The sequence below is a fragment of the Centroberyx gerrardi genome, chromosome 18 (genome assembly GCF_048128805.1).
Source record: "Centroberyx gerrardi isolate f3 chromosome 18, fCenGer3.hap1.cur.20231027, whole genome shotgun sequence".
Taxonomy (NCBI): Eukaryota; Metazoa; Chordata; class Actinopteri; order Beryciformes; family Berycidae; genus Centroberyx; species Centroberyx gerrardi.
Window position 1 is genome coordinate 20,321,214 of NC_136014.1, and position 23,252 is coordinate 20,344,465.

At 42.3% G+C, this 23,252-nt stretch overlaps 1 protein-coding gene across 3 annotated transcripts; it reads right to left on the reverse strand.

Annotated features, from left to right (window-relative positions):
- Nucleotides 1-90: 90 nt before the first annotated feature.
- On the reverse strand, nt 91-22,040 carry LOC139923439 (homeobox-containing protein 1-like). Of its 3 annotated transcripts, none has more exons than XM_071914234.2 (10): nt 21,919-22,040; nt 18,843-19,529; nt 15,302-15,387; nt 13,972-14,082; nt 11,429-11,582; nt 11,025-11,107; nt 8,241-8,336; nt 7,667-7,761; nt 5,922-6,005; nt 91-4,675 (listed from the first exon to the last, which is right to left on the reverse strand). In XM_071914234.2, exons 2-10 carry the CDS (start codon nt 19,520-19,522, stop codon nt 4,532-4,534), a joined length of 1,533 nt encoding a protein of 510 aa, XP_071770335.1. In that variant the 5' UTR covers nt 19,523-19,529; nt 21,919-22,040; the 3' UTR covers nt 91-4,531. The 3 variants fall into 3 exon arrangements, with proteins under 3 accessions (XP_071770335.1, XP_071770333.1, XP_071770332.1); XM_071914232.2 differs by lacking the exon at nt 21,919-22,040 and adding an exon at nt 21,364-21,483 and having other exon boundaries at nt 7,667-7,758; XM_071914231.2 differs by lacking the exon at nt 21,919-22,040 and adding an exon at nt 21,364-21,483.
- Nucleotides 22,041-23,252: the final 1,212 nt, after the last annotated feature.

Sequence of the window (23,252 nt, forward strand, 5' to 3'; positions counted from 1 at the left end):
ATCCTAACCTCTTTCCTCACTAGTGACTGCTTCAATTCTTCTCAAAGTTATTTGGAGCCTACAAGATAGTAAAAACAGAAAAAAACAGTCTCATTGATATAGCTTTATTCTCTTGTACATTATATATATCATACTAAAATAAACACAAGTTAAAAAAATGAACAAAGAAACTGTACAAAAAAATGTATATATACTACATCTTAATTACAGAACAGTCTACTGTCCAAAAAAGGCACTAAATTCTGAAATGGGCAATACAGTAACTCTGAACATAACTAGATTTGAGATTGATACAACAGCATTCAGTCTTCTTTTTCGGAGCTATATCGGGATGAAGTGGATGGTGTTTCACTGGGGATACAGAAGGACATGTAGACATGTTGACCCTGACACACCACAAGAGGACACCCCTTCAGAGTAAGCACTACCACTGGAGTAAGCACAACATCGGGTGGGAGGAAGAGCTTTCTTCAGATTCAGCCTGCATCCGCTTTCAGTCTATTTCAGATTAGTCATTTTTTCATTTTCTTTCTGGAAAAACCAAAGAATCCCATTTACTTCTTAAGTACCTCAGGGCCCTTTTTTTTTCCAGTCACAAATCAACATTTCCGTCGTACTCAAAAGCCCACATAAAATACTGCTGGAACAAATCTAGTAGACCTACTTACTAATCGGGCCATGGCATCTCTCAGATTTGAAGGCAAGTCATTCACAAGAGTCTTATACTGAGAGAATAATGCCTGGATTCTGTCAAAATGCACTCTTTCCGACGCATTTCCTTCCATTTATCTAATTTCACCAGCTCCAACATATGCCATTCTTTTTGTATAGGAGAGAACGCCACACCAAACTCCATAGGAAAATCCTTCAACTTTTAGAACTGGTTTGCCCATTATTCCTGCAATAGTCTTCTAGAAAAACACACTGTAGGGTCTGCAAGCAAATAGTGTGCATCAATTCTAAAAGTTCAATATGTACTGCTTTGTGGATCATCTGTATGCCGAATTTCCTAGTGAACCCTTATGATTCGGATAAGGTCTTAAAGGAATAGTTCACCCCAAAATGAAAATTCAGTTATTAACTATTCACCCCGATGAGTCGAAATTCCATTGAAGTTCGTACAATAACCAAACACACAGTGAGTTAGCCTCCATATTTCCGTCCCAGCCTTCTTCCAAACTACTGAAGGTAACAGGAGCATCAAAAGCATAAAATGTCCATCAAATTCCTCCTTACTCCAAGTGTTTTGCAGCCAAACGATTGCACTGTGGGTCCATTAACTTCAATAGTTGAGAAGAAGGCTGAAATGGAACGATGGGGGTTAACTTGCTCTGCATTTAGTTTTCGTACAAACTTAATTGGAGTTTCGACTGACATGGGTGTGAGTAGATAATGACTGAGTTTTAATTTTGGGGTGGACTATTCGTCCAAGTCCTTTTCTATGAGGTATGTATGTTTGCGATAAGAAGGGCAACATCAAACTGCTGGATTTAAGTAAGGAGTTTGGCATGACGTTTTTAAGGGGGAAACGGCACGTACTGGGGCTATGATCTGACATGATATGGTGTGTGAGGCAGCTGCGCTGAAATGTTTGTTCACACCAGCCCCATAATAATAGATTGGACATTAGCTATTTCAAGGAAGGCATGGGGGGAAAGGTTACATTTCAAGCTTAGTCAACAGCGATACTTATTTTTAATAAGGTGCATTATCGTTCATCTTTCATAAAATAGCTTACTACGTCAGACACAAATGGAGACTGTTGTTCAGTCAAATAAGGGATGACACAAAAAAACAGTGTAAATGATGATAAAAAAAATAAGGGAGGAAAAAATTAAAAAGCATGATTAATTTAACAATAAAAGCATGATTCATTTCAAAACATATCCTTATCATTCTTTTTGTACATTACTTAAAAAAAAAGGAGTATAAATACATATTTTGTTTTTATCTTTCAACTCTTTCTTTTAGAAACACAGATCCCAGTACTGAGTCACTGTATCAGAGCTTCGTACACACTGAAGCAATAGAATTAAATAGAGCTTTACTAGACTAGTCAGCCCAGGGCCGGGACATACTTCTACAAGCAGGATTCCCAAGTTAACCACATAGCTTTGAAAATTATCATGAAAAAACATTGAATGTTATCCATAATGAGGGATTGTTTGGTACGTCTGCAAGACATTTTAAGTTTCATTTGACAATTCAAAACATGAAGAATTACATAGAATTCTTTTTCTGAGTTGGCGGGCTAACTGAGTAATCTTGCTTTGTGAAATAAATCCCTGGTTCTCCAAAACCATCACTAAGGCAGGGGTTTCTTTAACTTTCTCACCCCGGGGCCAAATTTCAAGATATTAGTGTTGTCCTGGAACTCATTGAAAACGTACTAATACTTGACAAGTAACAACGCACCAGAAACAGGCCCAATACGTTTAAGAAACACTGCACTATGTCTACCGGCTTATAATGAGACAAAGATAATCTCAGCTCAAAGATGGTTTTGGAAAAACCCCGCCCAGGGCAAAATAAATGTTGGAAATGATTTCCAATATCAACACTTGAGGTGTGTTTGATTCCGTTTCCCTTGCATGTGGTGCTTTTACCTTTGAGGCTATTTAGATGAAAAAACAAACGCCTCCTAAGTTTTTCTGATATTCTAAACCATTTCCAGTACGGATTTTGTCTAATCTGATACCACTGATATAAAAAAAAGAATCTGAAAGCACATTCTTCAGGCTATTATAAAGAGGCAGCGTCACAGAACAAGTAGTAAATAGCTTAGGGGTATTTTCAATATCATTTCTGGCTGCTATACCTATCCTTAATGACACAGGCCTGCTGTAGTGTCAAGCCCACATACAATGCCACATTGGCCCAAGAGGCTTCAATGAATATGATCAAAAACTTATCTATGCCAAAGGAGTTAGTAGAAATCGCTTTGGATAAACCTGAACACCATATGGGATAAAAGCGCTAAACCTTGTTTTTCCCACTAGGGTTCTGAGATCAGTCTCTGGTGCTCAGACTGCAGACGTTACCTCTTGACTAAACATAAAGGAACTGACCTAGAATCAGCCTTACATGAGCCTCTTAGCTTTACTCCAAGCATCTTTTCCTTTGGCATTGATGACATTAAAAACAAAGCATAATTCCCCCATTATCAGATAGCTTAAGTTTGCATGATTATCACATTGACCCTAAATTGATTTTCATAGCCTCTAGTACTTATTAACAGTGTCACTGGGAAGCTAATTATGAAGGCAAAATGACTGTATATCCAGTCGCCATTTGGGCTATCTAACAACTTAAAGGGAAAAGCAACTGAAAGAATTAAAACAATTGCTGCTGTCGGATATAAACCGTATAACCAATTTTGGCATTTTTCTTTCTTTTCTTACTTGAACTGAAAAATGACATGGTCCTCTACGTGCCGAGTGAGTTTCATGATCCTTGAAGCCATGAAACCCCTTCAAAACCTATTACATACTGGGGGGAAAAAAAGCATGGTTATCAATATGAAATTAAGGCTGCTTTTCTCACTTGACTTCTTGGAGATGCGAGGTTTTCATCCAACAGCAGTACTATTGTGGAAAAATAAAAACGTGAAAAGTAGGAGTTCGCAGTAAGGAATGATAGCTATAGAGGGTAGGAGACAGTGACTGGACAGGCCGGTCTGCCGATATTTTCCCCACTGACTGCCTCAGTGGCAGGGGGAAGGATCCATCCATCCATCCATCCATCCATCCCTCCCCTCTATCCATCCATCCATCTTTCCCGAGATGATGGCTGGAGGCGCTTGCTGCTCTTCCAATGAATTGCACAATGAAAAGGGTGAATCTGGGGGATAGGTAGCACACGATGAGGGGAGTGTGACTGAGAACCATAAGAACCATATAGATATATACAGTATACAGTACACGTTATTTTTCTGAGGTTGAAGTTGAGGTGAGATCGACTGAGGATCGGCTCAGACAACCAGGCTGGAGAGGGCAGGACAAGGAGGAGAAAGGGGGGGGGGGGGGTTGAGGAGGAGGAAGGAGTGGATAAGGAGGAGGGGAAGAAGGAGACGAGGTTTCCTAGGAGGAGAGAGAGTAGTGGGAGGGGGGAGGAGTTTGCGGGAGAAGCAATCCCAGACAGGAGCCACCGTTTTGCGGGGATAAAGGCCTTTTTTCTTCCCCCTTTTCTTCTTTCCATGGAACGTTTTCAGAGAGATCAGAGGACGTGTAGTGACCCATTTCCACCAGCTGTGTCAGTATAATGGGTGGGGGGGCGGGGTGGGGGGAGGGGGGTTGATTACCATTTACATGGGCTTTGTGGGAGGAGGGGGGAAGCTGAGAGAGAAGGAACAGTTGGCAGGGGGCTGGATGAGGGACAGATTCATAGGGATTTACTAAGTATCATTTTGGCCCCCCGCCCTCCCTCCCCATTTTTTTCCCCTTTTCTACTCCTCTTTCCTTCTCCCTCTCGTTCACTGACTCCATCGTTTTCTCTCTCCCGCGCTCTTCCTCCGTCCCAACTCCTGTGCAGTTCATTCGTCCTCCAGGGACTCCGTCTTGATGTCGCTGGGCACCCCTCCTGTTCTGGACAGGGCCAGGATGGTGTGGTTGACGGCAGCCATCTCCACAGCCAGGGAGATGGGGTCCTGGTGCTCGCTGTGGCCTGTGCTGTCATCCTGAGGCAGGGAGGGAAGGGGTGGGGGGGAAGAGGAAGATAGAGGGATACAACGGTCAGAAACGGTTCAGAAGGGGGTCAGTCCAGATAAAAAAGAAATGGGAATTCTACCTACTCTAAAGACTCATTTAGGTTCAATTAATAATTCTTGTCATGATATACAGACTTGTCAATCAACAATTAGTTAAATTGCTGTCACCAAAACATACAAAAGAAGTTGATACAGAAGATATTGTGACAGTCCAAAAAAACTGTACACAACAAGTACATACAAAAAGTACAACAGGTATTTGACTACTTATTCCATATGGTGAAAAAAGAATCATCAAATTGAAGCTGACATTCTGCACTTTAAGCTCCAATTCATTCATGTGTCACTGTCCGAATACTTACAAACTCATCACTGTAGGTGAAGAGTTTTGTTCCAAAATGATATAACCATCATGTGAAAAAACACAGCTACTATTACAAAATGTTGATAACAGCAAATCTGAACAAATTATAACAAATCATACTTAGGTCATTCAAATCTTTGGTTGTTAAAATTATAACTTACTGACTGGAACCTCTATTTTTAAAGATATTGGTTGAACAACTTAAAGCAATATTCCACTTATGCCTTGTCCACACTAATCCGGGTCAATTTGAAAATGGCGTTTTCGTGTTGTTTGTGTTTCCGTCCACACTAACGTTTCCAGGCCGTTTTCCAAAAGTTTCCCATCCACACTAATACACAAAAAATATAGGAAACGGCGAGATCTACCTTATTGGACATGCGTAAGCCTCTGACCCATGACCTTTATGTCGTTACCACCATGGTTACCACTGTTTACGGAAGTGTCGTCAGGGCTGCAGTAGCAGAGAGCCTTAAGCGCCAACAAGATGTCCAAATCACAACAAAAGACGGACAAAAGCGAGCCAGACTTCTGTGTCTGGACAGAAAGTTGAGCTGAGGCCACGAAAATAGCCTGAAAACCAGCATTTAACATGTTAGTGAACCTCATTCAAATGAACTGGAAGTAAAAATCCGAACGCTACAAACTCATCCCAGCTGCATCCGATCTTGGTGATTAGTTTATATTCTGGTTTTCATGGTGGTCAAGTGCCGAATAACCCCCATGTTAAAACTACAGTAAGTGGAATATTGCTTTAAGGTAATGGTTTTTTGTTGTTGTCGTTTTCCCCCAAAAAGGAATATGTACCGTTTTGGTAAAGACGTCTTCAGGTGTTTCTGTGTGAGGGGGTACCTGTGTTGGTGAGGTGGGCTCCAGTCGGTAGAAGCCAAAGGGTCGGCTGAGAGGTCTCTTGTCAAAATAGGGCAGGTCGCAGGCCTGGGGGTTTCAACAAACAAGATTACTCAGCTCTCAAAAATATCAACCAACTTCTCAAATGCTGTTTGCAGTGAGTGAGGATTTGTCGCTGTAAAAAGAACAAGATGTAATTCAAGTTCATTTTTCAAATGAATTTGAATTACTTCTTGTTCTTTCTCACATTTATCTAGCTAACTTGGTGACCGTGCCGCTTGACAGGTTGATTACACCCTGTATACATCACTCATAAGAATACATCACTCATTACCAGCATTGGTTAACCTCAACTGGCTGCTTTCACTTGATCAGCAGGGTTAACTTGCCACCAGGGTTTAGGTTTGGGTGTTGTGCAATGAAGCATAAAGCGAGAGGGCTTAAACTGAAATACACACTTGCTCTGCAGGTACTACTACAATAACACCATTTCCATTGCTCACCATCTTTCATAAGCTTAGTTTCCACTCATTACAGGGCAAAAAAAGGGCAGGCTGGGCATTTGTTGTTAAACAGCTCCTCAGCAACTGTGGAACAACAGTGTTCTAAAGCACAACAGATGAAATCACATTAATAAAGTTCTCTGTGTGCTTTCTACACAAAAGGCCCACTCATATCTACAACAATAACGATAAAGATAACTATAAATATAAAAAGATTAAATCATTCTAAGTAAATAGAGTGTCTGTGTTCCCACTACAACAATAACTTTAACTATATTTTTGCTTCCATCTCAGAGCTATTTCTTTGGATGCAGAGACAATCAATCAACCAATCAAATTAAAGTTCTAAGAAAGAAGGGGTCGGAGAATTCGGTAGGTCACTGCAGTGATGGCTTTGTTTATCACAGAAGTCCAGAAGAGCCCGGCACTATTGGACAAAGGCCATCCCTTCTAAAAAATGTTGAAAAGAAACGTGACATGTGGGCCGGGATTGGAAGAGCTCGTAAAACCTGTCTTCAAAGTAGGACAGCTCCCATAAAAGAGCATTTGATTCTCCCAGTTCATTTCTCCTTTGCTGCAATTCATGAACACAAATTCTATGACTATGTTTTGCAGTTACTTTAGAGAGCGGGTTAAGTAACAGCACGTCAGTAAAGGAATCATCTTCCATTTTGGTGTGAAAACTTGCATGGCGAAGGACAAATGCTTGAGCAACAATGTATCGTTATAGTTTATAGTTCTCTTTATAGTTATTGTTGTAAATGTGATTGGGCCTTAATGCTATATTCATACTTCATCTTAAGAAAAAATGTTCATGCAGTTTTGATTTTTAGGGTGAATTTGTGAATAGTCTACAATCATGTGCCATTGAGGCCCAAGAGCACACAGGTTTTCATTCACACCAAAAACAACTAGCTGCTGATTTCAATGATTAGCACAATTTCAAACTACAGAGAGGGGAACTAATCAGTAACATCACTGGAAAATTGGGTGTCATTCAAAAATAGAATGATCCTTCCTTCATGGTGGGATGGATGAATGTGAATGGTTGTGTGAAGTGGCTGATCCCTAAAAACAATGGGTATAATGTTTGTTGGGGAAAAAGAAAAACAAACAAAATAACAGTACACAACAAAATCAACACATCAAACTGCAAAAAAGGAGCAGTGACTGTTCAAATCTCTTCCTTGTGGAATATGAATGTAGCTCAATGTCTCTCTGGTGAAGCCCTTCATCACACTCTACCTGCTCTGCGAAGTCGTTCCCATCGATGTCGTCGCTGTTAGAGTGTCCTCCAGGACTCTGGACATCTATCCCATGACTCTCCAGGATTGTGGCTTCTTGGAGGAAGAGACAGTAAGTCAGGAAAATGCTATCATCATGATGGATTATTAGATTTACAATGGATCACTGATGTTATCCCTCATTACAGATAGGATGGGAAATTAACAGTAGCGAAATGCTGGTAAGTCTTTTCTGTGACTGGTAAGTTTGTCTTCTCTACTGACTCCTTTGGCAAATAACCAACCATTATTTGGAGGTTCTATTCTAAATATAGTTGGCTACTTAACTAGTGCAAGCGGCAAGTACATTTTGAGATTTAGCAGCCATTGTGGCCAGTCGACAACTGCTATGATTACAGATATTGGGTGACTATAGTGATGGATTGCATTCATGGTAAGCAATGAAAGCTACAAGAAACATACTGTAATTGCTATTATTAAATATGAAATAGTAATATACAATTGATTGTGGAGTGCTCTGCAATCACAACAGTCTCAACAGGACAATTGTGGTCCCTTCCCCAAACCCACATTACCAATGTTAGCCCGCCTCTTGATCTCCTTGCGTCGGTTGGCGAACCAGTTGTAAACTTTCAGGGAGGTGACCCTCTCCAGATCAGACAGTTTCTTCCCTGAAATAAATCACAAGTGACAATTTCATTATACTCACAGCTTAAGGGGTGTAACCATCTTTGCTGTCAAAAATCATTTGGATATTAGCTAACAAGCAGCGTTTGTCATAGGCTAGTTAGCTAGCTAGCTAGTCTGCACTTCTGCTGTTGTGCTTTGCTTGGTTTATTATTACACCGCCCATTGGGTTGTGAGTTTTGTTTAACGTTCACACACTTATTTTTTTGGTGCTCGCTAGTGGAGGTTAGTCTGCTGTTGATAATGATATCAAGATAGAAGAATTCTGTGGCTTGTTAACAACTGAAACTGGTGTTTTGAGGGTTGGAAATGGCATAAATTAGTCAGGCAGATTAACCAGTGACAGGGCTCGTAATTTTTGTATATCTAAAATCTTTGCCTGTGATGATGATGAATTATTGAATTATTATTACTAGTGAATTGGAACTGGTTACCCAAACGGCCCTTGATGACGGGGATGACATAATGTTCATTTGTTACGACATTTCTAACTTTGATTTTGCCAAAATTACCATCATTAGCACAGGCAAGTTTGATGCAATTTCCAATGCTGCACGCTATTGAAAGAGGCATTCTGACACAACGTCTTATGAATCACAGATAGCTAGCTATGAAATCATGGTTTCAGTTTTAGGTCAACTGTCTATCAATGCCAGTGGCCGCATGTTTCATGTGGTGCCTGATGTGCCTGATGACCCGGATAAATCAGTGGAGCCCAGCTCTACAGCGAGGGCAGCTGTGAAATGTATGAAAAGTTTAGAAAGGTGACTATACCACAGTCAGAATGGCATGGTAGACTGACTCACTTCTAAGCTGAATACCCCCAGTTGGCCATCTGAACTGCATCCTTTTCAGGTGGCCTAATGATGCTGCTAAGTGCCCATCAGTGCTAGTGGCCACCTGTTACATAATAATTAACTCCTCAAATTATATTCCACCCCTACACATTTCCAACCAATTAAAAATAAAAAACAACCCTCGAAATACACCTTGCAAGACATTCACACTATACATATGCAACAGTCATTCACAATAGCTCACTCAACAAGTTCCAATAACAACAAAAACACATTTTCACAATTCTTATTTCCTAACACTTAGTCTCTCTCTCATATCTACTCATGACACCATTGAATGCCTTTTTTCAAAAAATCTGTTTCCATCTCAGACCTCAATCACAATACCAAAGTTTTGCCAACCCCAACATCCCTAACAACACTACCAAAACAAAAATAAACAATATACACCAAGAACCACATTAACAAAAATAACCAGCCCAAGATAAACCCGCTGCGGTCTGTGTACCAAATACAGCACTTATTTTCTTTTCCATTGTCCTTGCTGCCCTGTCTTGATTTTTTTTCTTTGCTTTTTGCTGCCTTTTGTTATTTTTCTCTTATTCTTCTTTATTCTTCTTCACTGTCTAGACTCTAGTAACACTGTTGAATGTTACATTTTGTCTGTCCAAACTTATTTATGCCCTCCCCTGCCCCTTCAGGATGTCAATTCCCTCTTGTCAGACTGTCTTTATAAGTAAGAATTTTTCATATGCAACCTACGTGGTTAAATAACTGTTACATAAGCGAGTACAGTGCCTTTGCATTAGGCACAGTATCACAAAACAGTTGCAGCACAGATATTTTGTCTGTAAATTTATGATCAAGTCCCAGTGACATTAGATCTAAAATGCTAAGATCACAGTGATCTTTGAAGTCCTCTAAAGTTACACATTTAAACAAGATAAATGTAAATTCATATGCATGGTGGCTGTGTGTCGGTTGTTGCAATGTCGGACAACTCCATCAACTGTTCATAGGTTAGCCAAAAAGTGGCAATGCATCACCTGTGCGTACCAAGACATGCATAGGCAAAAACGTGCTTGGCTCTCACAATTAGGTCTTCTTTTTAAGACTATGACCTACTCCATAATGCCAGCCACGTAACCTGTTAATAAGGCTCTACTGTATCAGTTAATACTAGAGTCAATACTGTAAGAAGAATAAATATTAGACTTGTGAAGAATAAATAGTCTTCACAAGAACATCAGGTGCAGAACTTGGAGCTAATATGCAAACTGTAGCCCGAAATTCAGCCCTCAGAACACATTTTGGATGTGTAAATCAGTGATTCTCAACCTTTTTCATATCAAGGACCCCTAATTTAGTCCACATTAGACCCATGGACCCCTAACTTGATGAGATTTTGCCTCTGAAAACTCAAATCTGAGAATATTTTTATTGTCAGATATGATTTTGTCCAGAATTCTGACTGTCTGTATTGTAGGTAGAGAGATAACAGTGAAACTATGATCAAAACAGTCATTCTTCTACATTCTTTAATTATGTTAACTTCTTGTAAATGAAATAATGTTGAAGTTTAACAATTCATCGATTTGCTGGGGACCCCCTGGAACCCCCTCAAGGACCCCTGGTGGTCCCCGGACCCCACGTTGAGAACCACTGGTGTAAATAGATAAAATGTGGATGCACAGTTGACAGATTATGAAGGTGGTATGGAGTACGGGTTGTGTATGCCATGGCAATATTCAGAATATTCTGTTTATTTTTGTGTATACAGGAATATTTGTTACCAGTACATCAAGAAGCAGTACATGAGCTAATATCCTGACTACAGTGTGCATAGAAATACACAGTCCTGATTTCTCTGAGTACCTGGTTTTTGAATGACAGCATTGCAGGCGTTGGCAATCTCCTCTCTCTTGGCCTCGTCTGGGTACTGGTTGTCGTTGAAGTAGCTATAAATAGCAGAAGAGCCATGGTGATTAATTTAATTTACTACGGAAGAACAATGTCAACAAACTAGAGGTGCGGTAAAATATCAATGCTCTATTTGTTATATATGCAACACAACCGAGCCAATATTGAGAGCCAATGAGAAGAGTCACCGGCTTTGTTTCCTCATTGTCTGGTTGTTTTCTCGCCCTGGTTGCAATGTTTCCTCAATTCCTTGTGGAAATAAGGGAGAACTTATGAAACAAACTCCGCTCCATCCCCCTCTCTCTATCCCTCTTCCAACCGCCATATCACCCTTCCCGCTCTCATCCTTTCCTCCTCACCTCTCCATCACGGCCAGGCACTCTTTTCTCCAGGTGAAGCGGCTTCCCCTACGCAGTCGGAAGGTCCCGGGGGCGGTGCTAATGGGGGGCGGGGTTTGCCTCCACTCCATCTCCTCCAGAGCCAATGGGGCTGGCCGCATGTTTAAGGTGGCACCTGGGACAGGAAATAGCAGAGCATTCAGAGGATTCACTGTTAAAGTTACATCCAAGAGGGTGCATGTTTCAGGAAGAGCGTCAACAGCCACAATCAGCCTTAGGAACATATGGAGGTTTGTTTGTAGTTTGAAAGTGCACAGCTGTGTCTATCCCAGTCCATGATATGTAGTGGCTGTCTTGGCAGATGAACCGAGCTGAACCAAGCACAGCACACAGCCTGTAAGTCCATTCCCTGTCATGAAAATTTATGAGAATAGCACCGGAGGTCTCACTCATGCATGCACCTAGCTTCTTGCAAATCTGAGCATCCTGAAGATTATTATTGGAAACACAACTGAATTGTGCTGACGAGTACTGTGCTGCATCATCTAAAACCACAACTGAGGCAAAAAACGAAAGCAAACAGAAGGTGTGATTTGAGTTGTACTCAATCTCAAAATTGGACACATCACGGTTTATACTTTATAGTTAGAAAACCAACAAAAACCAACATAGCCAACCTATGTACAACCTGTGTAATGTAAACTAAAAGAGTCAGGACCTAAGCAATGAGCACTGCGCTCTCTTCATCCATTCTATTCCTCTTCTCTGGATAGAAACTCACCCACAGTATCATAACCTAATCTGAGACAGAAAGACAGATGAGACCTAACTGGGTCAACCTGCAGCGGTACAGGTTATCAGAATAGTGTGAACAGGGCATCAGTTTTCTCTGCAGCAGTGATGGAGGCGTGTGCGGGGCTGGGCTGGGCTGAGCTGGGCCGGGCTCAGTCTGGCCATAAATAGCATAGAGCAGTTTCCATTGCTGACGATGTTGGCAGGGCTCCACCAAGGAACATGCCGCAGAGGACAAGGCGTGGGATGTCTGCTGCCTGGCTATAGGTTTTTACAACACACGCGCGCACGCAGTCAAGAGCCAAAATATTTTAACAGTGAGCGTGAAGGTTGCTTTATTTGCTGTTAACCGTCTGCAGCAGGGAGGGGCAACCATGTGCCATGGAGGGCTAAGAGTCTGCAGGGTTTCATTCCAACCAAACGCTACACCAGGGGATTTCACTGATTAGTTCTTCCTCCTGGATGAAACTGTGCTTATCAGCTAATAACTTACTTATTTTCACGATCATCTGGTTAAGCAGCCCCTAATAGATCAAAGGGGAAAAAAATAAATATTAATTGCGTTCCCTCACAATAGTTTTGGGTTCTTTCATAAAGATTCAACTACATAACTGTTGCTTGAACTAGCCTACATCAGCCAATCGTTGATGCAGCCATGGAGCAATTGATAGACTTTTACCTTAAACTTGGTCTTAATTACAAAGATATAAAATCAGCGCCGGCCATGAATGAATATAAAATAAGTGAAACAAAGCTCAAACGAGTGTTATAATCAAGGGGATGACGTTTTGGAAGGGTCACGACCATTTTGGAAGACCTAGTTGTATTCTTCCATGACCAGCTACAGTTCTCTGGTCAGCTCCATGCAAAATGTAGGGAAAATGGCCTAGAATGCAAAACAATTGCGATGAAACTCAAAGATTTTGCAAAAGCGCCCAAAACAGTCTTGCAAGGTCACCCAACTTTATTGCGAGGGAATGCAAAAGTATTGCAAGGGAACGCAAATCAATTTCAGATTTTTTTCCCTTTGAACTATCAGGGGCTCCGTATTTGGTCAACCATAGCTTTGCACAATTATTTGGCGTGACTCAGTCTCTTCATAGAGTAAAGTTTGACTAGTTAACACTAGTTCAGGTTCCTGCCAATGGGAATTTAGTTTGTGTATCCTGTTTTCCTGGTCTGTGTGCACCTGTTCATTCATGTTCCTGTGTGTCTGTTTGTGTGAGTAAGCAATTGAGTTTGTCTGCCGTGTGTTTGTCTGTGTCTTCCATCTCTTTTCATTTCAGGCTGGACAGTATCAGTGTGATCCTAGACTCTTCCTCCCTCCTCCGGTATTAGTTGTCCTCTGTGGTGACCGAGACTGTGGTGACCGAGACAGTGCTGACGTCTCTGCACCGCATGTCGTTCCTATGACGACCTTGATGACAACAATGACGATGATGGTGACCGAATCGGCGTTGTTCCCCCTGCTGTTGCCAACATTTCATCTTTGTTTGCCTGCTCGCGGCACCTATTGCACACCTAACCGTCCTGGAAGGGGGAACCCTCTCTGTGATGCCCTTCCTAATTTGTCTTTTTTTTTTTCCCTAATGACGTTTTTGTGGGAGTTTTTCCTTGTTCTCATTGACGGTTAAAGGTTTTCATTTATTGTTTGAAAATCTGGGCATTGTTAAGCCCTTTTAGAGACTGTAACTGTGATTAAGGGCTGTACAAATGAACTTGAACTTGACTAAGTCACACACACGGTCAAGGGGTAAAGAAATCAGTAGTACCTGGGGTGGTTTTCTCCAGTGTGTACCAGCGGTAGAAGGCCCTCTTCTTCTGCTCACTCAGGTCGGAGCCGTGCTGCAGCAGCCAATGAGAGATCCGGCTCTGGCTGATCCCTGGAAGGCAGCCAGACAGCGCATTACAAGAGAGAGATTTGCAACACAATTTGTAGACAACACCGACAAGAAATCACCTCCTGTGGTGTGTTTAAGAACAATGCATGAGGGTAGAGCAAGACAGGAAGGCAGGGAGAGAGAGACAGTGAAAGCAAGAGGTAAGGAAAGCAAGAGAGATAAAGAGAAACAGAAGGGAGCACAAGAAGGGGAAAAATAAGTGTTTTCCTCTTCCTTTAACTCTTTATTTATATTATATGTGAATAAATAAATATGCAAAAAACAAAAACAAAACATTATTAACCAGTGTAACAAATAAATAAAATGTGCAATGAAAATACAATTTTACAGACTTAAGGCCAAAATCTTATATCAGCAAACTGACATATATAACACTCCTAGGAATTCAAATGTAAAATGTGAATGTAACTGCCCAACAAGTAAAATGTTAACTGAGGAGATGGAGGTATGGCAACAAATAAATGTGCATGACAGAGGGAGAGTGAAAGTACACTCACCGAGCACTTTCTTAGGAACACCTGTACACCTGCTTATTCATGCAATTATCCATTCAGCCAATCATGTGGCAGCAGTGCAATGCATAAGATCATGCAGATACAGGTCAGCAGCTTCAGTTCATGTTCACATCAAACATCAGAATGGGGAAAAAATGTGATCTCAGTGACTTTGACCGTGGCGTGGTTGTTGGTGCCAGACGGGCTGTTTTCAGTATTTCTGAAACTGCTGATCTCCTGGGATTTTCACGCACAACAGTCTCTAGAGTTTACACAGAATGGTGCGAAAAACAAAAAACATCCAGTGAGCGGCAGTTCTGCGGACGGAAACGCCTTGTTGATGAGAGAGGTCAGAGGAGAATGGCCAGACTGGTTCTAGCTGACAGAACAGTCTACAGTAACTCAGATAACCTCTTTACAATTGTGGTGAGCAGAACAGCATCTCAGAATGCAACACGTCAAACCTTGAGGCGGATGTCACTTTGGTAACCGGTTGACATTGAGCTGAAAGCTGATACCTACCCAGTATTAGTAAGGTGTTCCTAATAAAGTGCTCAGTGAGTGTATGTGTGCAACAGAGGAAGACAGTAGACATGAAAGAGCCAAAGTGGTATTTATAGGACATACTATATAATGCACATGAGATAAAAAGTTAAATAAATTTCATGGTTTCAGAGTGTGTGTGTGTCTGTATGTCTGTTACTAACCAGTGACTTGTGCCACCACCGCCTGAGAGATCCTCCTGTTGCCCAGGAAGGCCTTGATCTCCTCTTTCACCAGACTGCTGTCCCTCCTGCAAACACATATAGCACAATTAGGAATGCGGCGATACCACTTCATCACTGTCAATTCTGATCCAGAGCGCTAAAATCTTGAGTACCCAGCAAACATTTCACAGACGGAGACGTGCAGGAGGTCGTCGAGTTCAACATCAATCCAAACAAGCACAAAATCTTCGCAATATGACGTTCTGGCATGGTAAAAATTCATATTCAAACAGTTTTTGGAAAATGTTTTGAACTGATATCAGAAAGATATTTAGGTCCCAATTTAAGGCAGGTAGCAGCTATGGACGACTACAGATATAATCTCAGCTTTCAATTTGGCAATACATTTACACAGGTTTCCAATGTTGCTGCAGGCCGCTGTATAAGCATCTGTTCAACATCAAAATGTTTGCTGGGTATCGTTCACATGGTGTGTGTGCACCTTTTCACAGAACAATATAGACTCAGACCATTAGTTTGGGTCCCCTGTGCAACAATAACTGAGATGCAATTCATATTAAGGCCAAAAAAATCAAGAAAATCAAATGTGGCCCTTGGCACTGGATTTTAGTAGTGGGATAATTCTATAGCCAAGGTCCTATTTTAATCTGGTCCGCACCAATTTGACAGCAGTATTGGTCCCATCCTTAGCAGCAATACTGACATAGTGGCATTTAAAAAGCAAAAAAAGAAAAGAAAAAAAAAAACACGCACACACACACACACAGACTTGCAGGAATGCAGAGAGGCGAGTAAACATGTGCAGTCACAGTCTACCCACCCCTCGTTCTGGCTTCTGGCCCAATACACTCCCCTACACACACACACACACACACACACACACACACACACACACACACACACACACACACACACACACACACACACACACACACACACACACACACACACACACACACACACACACACACACACACACACACACACACACACACACACACGCTTATTACTGTGTTGGCTTGATTCCTTATCCCAAGGTAGATAACTGACAGATTCTGAACACCTGTCAAATGCAAAGTGGTTGGTGCCTGTCTATTTGGTAGACGCCTTTATCCATACTGATAGTGTACACATTTTGTATTGAGGGCATTCCCAGTGAGGGCCACCCCCCCCTCACTCCCCATCCCCACCTAATTTTGACAGCATTAGTGCCATGCTCAAACCATAGGGCAACATACAATCACAGCATCCTTTGGAACAATCAGTATCCCTTGTGTGGTTAAAATGGAGAACACACCAAAGTCCTAAGCTCTCCGTTAGCATATTTCAGAGATGAAAATGCGTCACGACTCTTGACATCCAGCATCAATATCCTCCACACCAGTCTCTCGCGGCACGGCTAAAATTAGACCTCAAAAACGCTGCTTGTATCGACACCACTAAATCAATGTAGCACAAGCTGCTGTACAAGACTGAGGAGAGAGGGAAGTGGAGGAGAGGAGGAGGAGGGGCAGGTGGTGGGTGCCAACTAAAAGGCTAAACCCCTGCAGAGAAGGAAATGTGCACTTAAAAGTGAGAGAATCAGTAGGGCATCGTGGGATTGTTGACAAGCTGAAACCACATGTCACGCCCCCGCAGCCCTGCGAAGTGAGACGTTGGAGAGTCCTGCAGGCGGAGAGGACAAGGGCTTTTGAACGCTACTTAACTTCTTGGGCTGTCTAAAGAGGACATGTAATTTAATGCAGAGGCAGAGTGGATGAGCAACGGGACAGCTAGTGCAATGCTGAGGATACAGCCTGAGCTATAAATGCCTATTCCTATTCTCACTGTACATGCAGGGCAGCTGAAAGGCAGCAGGAGCCCACAGCAGTAGGAGTGAAGGGCTAATGTGTAGAGTGCTAGGAACAAAAGAGGAGATGGGACTGCGTTGGATTGTGAATAGTGAAACTGTCAGAGTAGTGGGCCTAAGTAACTATTGTTAGATGCCAAATGTCATGTTTTTGATGTTATGTAATTGAATGTCATGTTGTCAGGTGTGTGATTCAAACTTCCTTTCTTCTGGGGAAATGTCATCTCAAGCTGTGAAGATTTTTCCGACCTCTCCCACAAAACACTTTTTTACGCAATCACTGTTGACTATACGCATAAACTAATCTCAACAAGAATTAAGTGTGGAAACGGTGTGCCAATATTTTTTATATGGTGTGGTGTGATGGTCTGCATGTTTTACCCGACTGATGCACTGCAACTAACTTCTTTATGCTTTTTCTGTATTGTTTTGCTGTTCCTCCATCACAGAGGATTGATGTGCAAGTTTATATGGAACATGCACTAGCAGAGGACAAATGCACAAATCAGAATTGCAGTGTGGTCACATTCTTTTCAAAATGTGGAAGAATAGCCAGCACAGCAAAAATAACCCGTGTCCATAATGAACGCTGTATTGCTGAAACACGTTCATTGTGACAGCTGAATAAAGATACAACTCGTTCAGTGCTGCCTATTCTTTCAGTTATGGCAAGTTTTCAAGCCTTTTGCCCCTCACTCTGTGTCTCATTTTTGTTTTTTTGAGCTGTGCACCTTTAGTCTCCATTCGTCTTGCACATTTTCATTACAATTCAAAATATGAATTGAAGCTGCCATTCGCTAATGGTTAATTAATGACCCTAACCCTGACCTCTGACCTCCCAGTGCAGCAGTGCACGCAAAAAAAAGGAAATGATGGAATGGCATGTAACTCACCAACGATGATTTATACTCTATATATAACCTTATTTCATTATAGATTGGGTAGGAAGCTTTTTAGAGTGCAAGTCCACTTCCTCAGTTGACTGATTTAGAATGATGCGTGTCTCTTCCCTGACACAAATGACACAAAGATTTAATTCATGCTACTGTATTACAGCGATAGCATACAGTAATGGAAATGAATACGTCACAAAAAAGGATGAAGAACAGACTCTGAGATGGCAAAAGCACCAGCGATCAGTCAAATCCTACTGAACGTAAGCTGCGGGTACAGATAAATTAATCTTCACTACCAGCCTCTTTACTAGGCCAACCACCCCATACTTGGAGTCAATGAAAAGTTTTTGGGTTTATTTCACCCCCCCCATCCCTGAAGAGCCACCTACGTTCATGCAAAAGACTTCATGCAAAATACGCATAAATCTTCTTGTAACATTTATGAATTCCAATAGCAGTTGCATACACTGAGGCTTCAGAACAGTTTCCAATTTGCATTATTAAAATTAGCCCTCACCTATATATATCCATGCCTCCACTTATTATTTTTGCCCATAAAGAAAACCCCCTGACCCAAACAAACTGGCCACCCAAGCCTTTCCAAAAGCCAAAGAAAACCAATTAACTGCACCAGTTGAAAAAGATGGAGAACAGCCTTCAAGGTTGACAACAAGCACCAAACTAGGGCTAGGCCTACTGCTGGATGAAAGGCTGTAAGAGAAAAGTTTTCAACCCTGAGAGTTTGAGACCCCACCTCGCCCCTGTTACTACTGACCTCATCAGCTCCTCCACCTTGTCGTCAATGTCCAGGTCCTCTTCCGTAGCTTCGAACCCGAAGGCCCGTGCCGCCGCCGCACTGTTCACCGGGTACCGCGGGGGAGACAGCTTCCCATTGGGTGTGGCGGCTAGGCTGTCGCGGCCGTTCTGCGACAGCGCCACCAGTGAGACCGGGGAGGGCAGGATGGCGGAAGGCGGGGGCGGCCCTGGAGGAGGGGAGGTGTCGTAGCTGTTGCTATGGGGCGGCGACAGACCCCCGCCGCCACGGAACTGCGTCTGAGTGGCGGTGGAGACTTTGCAGGTCGTGGAAGAGGCGGCGGCCGCAGAGCGATCGCCGGTGCTGCCCTCGCCGCTGTTGACGGTACCGTTGTTTCCATTGCATGAAGCCGAAGAGGTGGCGGTTGCCGAGGCAGTGCTGTTGTTATTGTTGAATGGTGTGGTGGTGGTGTTATTAGAGGCAGAGTTGTTGCAGCTGTTGGCCCCGCCTCCCCCGTAAGAGGATGAGGAGGAGGAGGAAGAGGTGCGGCGGCCAAACTTGTCGCCGTGCTCCCGGTCCAGCCGGTCGAGAGTGTCGAGTGCGTGCAGGATCTCCTGCTTGGTCATGCCGGTGCGACGCAGCCGCTGCAGCAGATCTATCTGCTCGATAGTGAAGCGCGGCTCCTCGCTGAACTCAGACATCCTGCTGCTGGATGAGAGACAAGACAGACAGGATGTGAGACAGAGGAGGAATGTAGGGAGAGGAGGAGGAAACGAAAGAGGAAATGCAGGGGGAAGTTAAGGAAAAGGAAAGGCAAGAAAGTGGGTGTTCAGGATGTAGAGGGGAAAACAGGAGAGAGAGATGGAAAATAGGAGGAGCAAGGAAGACAGAGGGAGTCAGGGAGAATCAGAGGGATGTGAGATGGAAGGAGGGAGGAGAGGGAGGAAGGACAGGAGGAAATGAGAGGGATAAGTGGGAAAGAGTGAAAAGGAAGGCAGGAAAATGTGTGTTTGGGATGCAGATGGGGAGAGAACTAGAACGATGGAAAAGGAGGAGTGAGGCAGAGAGAGAGGGAGAGGGGGGAGAGTGGGAAAAGAAGGGCGGGAAAGAAAAAATGACAAGAAGAAAATAAAGAGGCAGCAGATGAGAGAGGACGACAAGAGCGAGAGATGGAAGTGTGAAAGAAAAAGGAAGGAGGGGCAGGGCATAAAATCAGCTATTTTTGGGAACCAGCAGGCAACACACGCAGAGTGCCAGAGTCACCTTGACAGCTGATGCTATCTTAACATTCTGACTGCCGTTCTTTAAGAGCTACAATATATCCCCGGCTTTACACACCACCCACGCTGTATGTTTTTCATAAGCAATTTGCTGCGCTCGAAATCAATGCAACTGAAATCAGACTGCGGCAGATTTTCCATCTTCTGTGCCAACCCGGCCTATGCTGATATGATAAATGGTTTAAAAGGGGTCACTGGCATTTCTCTACATCTCTTTTACTCTCTAACTGTGCAGTAGACAGAAAAAAGATTCTAGGGTATTTAGCCAAATGACTAGGGGCCATATACAGTGTTTTGAAGTGATCATGATGAAAATTGATATGACTAGGGTGGATATTACTCTTTGGAGCTCTGGAACACTTAGTTTATAAAAAGGTGAAAGACTATTCCTATCATTTCAGACAAAGTTGAGGGGGAAAGCCACTGATTTTCAGCTCGGAAACACATTACTCCTATGCCATAGAGTAGCTTGATGTGCATTAGTGAACATTTACTACCATCTCCTCAATTCATAATGAAGACCATCCATTTCTATGCAAACAGTAAATCATTATCAAGGACAATTACACTGGAAATCTGTTGCACCTCTGCAAGGTCAGCTACATGGATCCAAAATTACGAATGTTATCGACTGGTCACTTTAAGGGGAATATCACTGATTTTGACATGTAGTTGGGCGCATGAAGTTACGCAAAATCGTGGACTATTCTTTACAGTGATAATGTGAGCTGCAGCCAAATATATGCATCTGATTAATCATTAACCAACCCGCTCAACTATTACTCAGTTAACTATTCACTTGGGCTAGAGCTGGTTTAACTGGTTGAAACACAATGGATACAAAAGCAATAAGTTAAACCCCACTAACTACAGATAAAAAGTTAGCAGTAGCACCCCAGCTAAATGTTGTAGCCTAGAACTTAAAGTAATAATAAATGAATTCCCATACATCGACTGTGTTATAAGATGCACAAATTCAGGTTTGACAGGTCTGTAAACGGGAATGACACTGGTGAGGAGATGTGAAAGGTGTGTGTGGGGTCCTAATACTCCTGTCTGATTAAAACACAAGAACCCTTGAGGGGTGCTGTCTCTGACAGATGGTATGGCACACTTCATTCTATCCAGAACCATAACAGCACGGGTCACTCCGTAACACTCCAAAACAACTTCAAAAACTCCATAGACTCATAGCGGTAACGTTAGGCAATATGTCAATGGGTTCGTTATCATTCAAGCAAAAATAGACAAGGCTAACTTACCTTTCTAGGCAGGTTGCATGCATCAAAAATACCCAACTTCAGCCAAAACTCACGGTTCCTGTGCACTGCAGTCTCTTAATTTGCCACAATATCTACAGTTTTTTCCATGTGCTTTTATTTTATTGGCTACGGGGCCTAAAGTGTAGCAAAAAAACTGTCGCTCTTTACAACGTTGCAGGCAAGCCATTGGCGATGTCAGCTTTCACGCCCTTTGCCCAAAAGCTAATGTTAGCGAATGTTATATGGCAGACCAGCAATGCCCAATGTAAATTAGCCAGCTAGCTACCCTTTTCTCCGTTAACCCCGACTGTTTTTGATTATTTCGGTGGCGCTGCCGCTGCATTTATACTGATAAGAATCTATAGGCATCGGGGAAGACAGCTAGCAACTTCAAGTTAGCTACTTTGATAACATTAGGTTATGTGATGATTAGCATAACATGCTAGCCTTGCCAACGCTGTTACTAGCTGCCGTTAGCTCCCATCGCTGGCTAGCGAACGTTTGATATTAATAACATCACATTCAACGTTGAGGATATCTAACTACATGACTTACCTCGGTTCAGATTGGCCACTTAACCATTTAACTTTACGACTCCAGCAAAGACCCGGTGTGTATTTTATTGCAGCCAAACAATAAACCAATTTGATAACAGTGCCCTGTCCGACCCTTTTCCAAGGATTTCTAATCAGAGGCGAATTATTTGCCTCTCTGCTTTGTCTGTCTGACAACAGCCATATTGACAACTAACACCTCCTAGTAGGTCTGAGGGAACTGTAGTTTTAAGTTTTACAAAGGCCTCTACCACGCGGCGGCGTTTTTTACACTAAAAACTACATGTCCCTAAAGCGAGAGCGAACGAGCGAGTTGATGGCTCACTGATCTACAGTTGTCACAAGAAGCGATGCAGTTTGTAATGCGGCCACAGCGGCTGCTCTCCTCAACCCTGCGGGGGTGATTGGTTTCACCTTTACCATCTCTCATAGGCCATCTGTACCATCATGCCAACCGCCTACCGGCAGGATGGGAGAAGTAACCCATTACATATAACGGGATTACAGTTGGGTAATCTGTTTGCAAAATTAAGATGAACATACTTTACAAATACAGTTAAAGGTCCCGTGTAATGATTTAAACTCAGTCAGGAAAAGTTTGGTGTAACACAGTGAACATCATTCTTTTCAGTTTTTGATCTTGGTTTTTTATGGTTAGCTACAAAGCTTGTAGGACTGTGTGAGAACCGAACCTTCCCCATGATTGTGCCATGATAAGAAAGTGTGACATTTCAAATTGACCACGCCCACAAAGTAGGTACACAAGATGTAAACAAAACAATTGACATTTTCTGTGGTTGCTTTATCTGTGTTTTAATAATTTATGTGAAATGTATATGGTGTTGTTAATTGCCCATAACCTTTTCACAGCTGTCAAACAACTGCATGATCATTATAATTTAATTGTCTGGAAGTCACAAAATGCTAACAAGCTAACTAACTGTACAAGAGAGGAGTTATGTTAGCATTTTGACACTTAAAGAAAAAAAACATTTTAATGATCAAGCTGTGTGACAACTGTGAAAAAGGTAACAACAAATTATTTATAACCATTTCACATACATTATTAGAACACAGAAAAAGCAACCACAGAAAATGCAGATTTATTGTTTTGCTGATAGAAATTGAATAGGGTTTCGCACTTGTACCGTACTTTGTAGGCATGGCCTTTTTCCTGCATCACCATTCTTATCTATGCCAATATTTCTGTCTTTGGGGAGCAAATATTGGAACTTGGGTCACCTGATTAACTATGCCTACTGTCGACCAATCAGAACATTCGTTAAAACCTGGGTGTGGGTGACATCATTTACACCAGGAAGTAGATTGGAATTC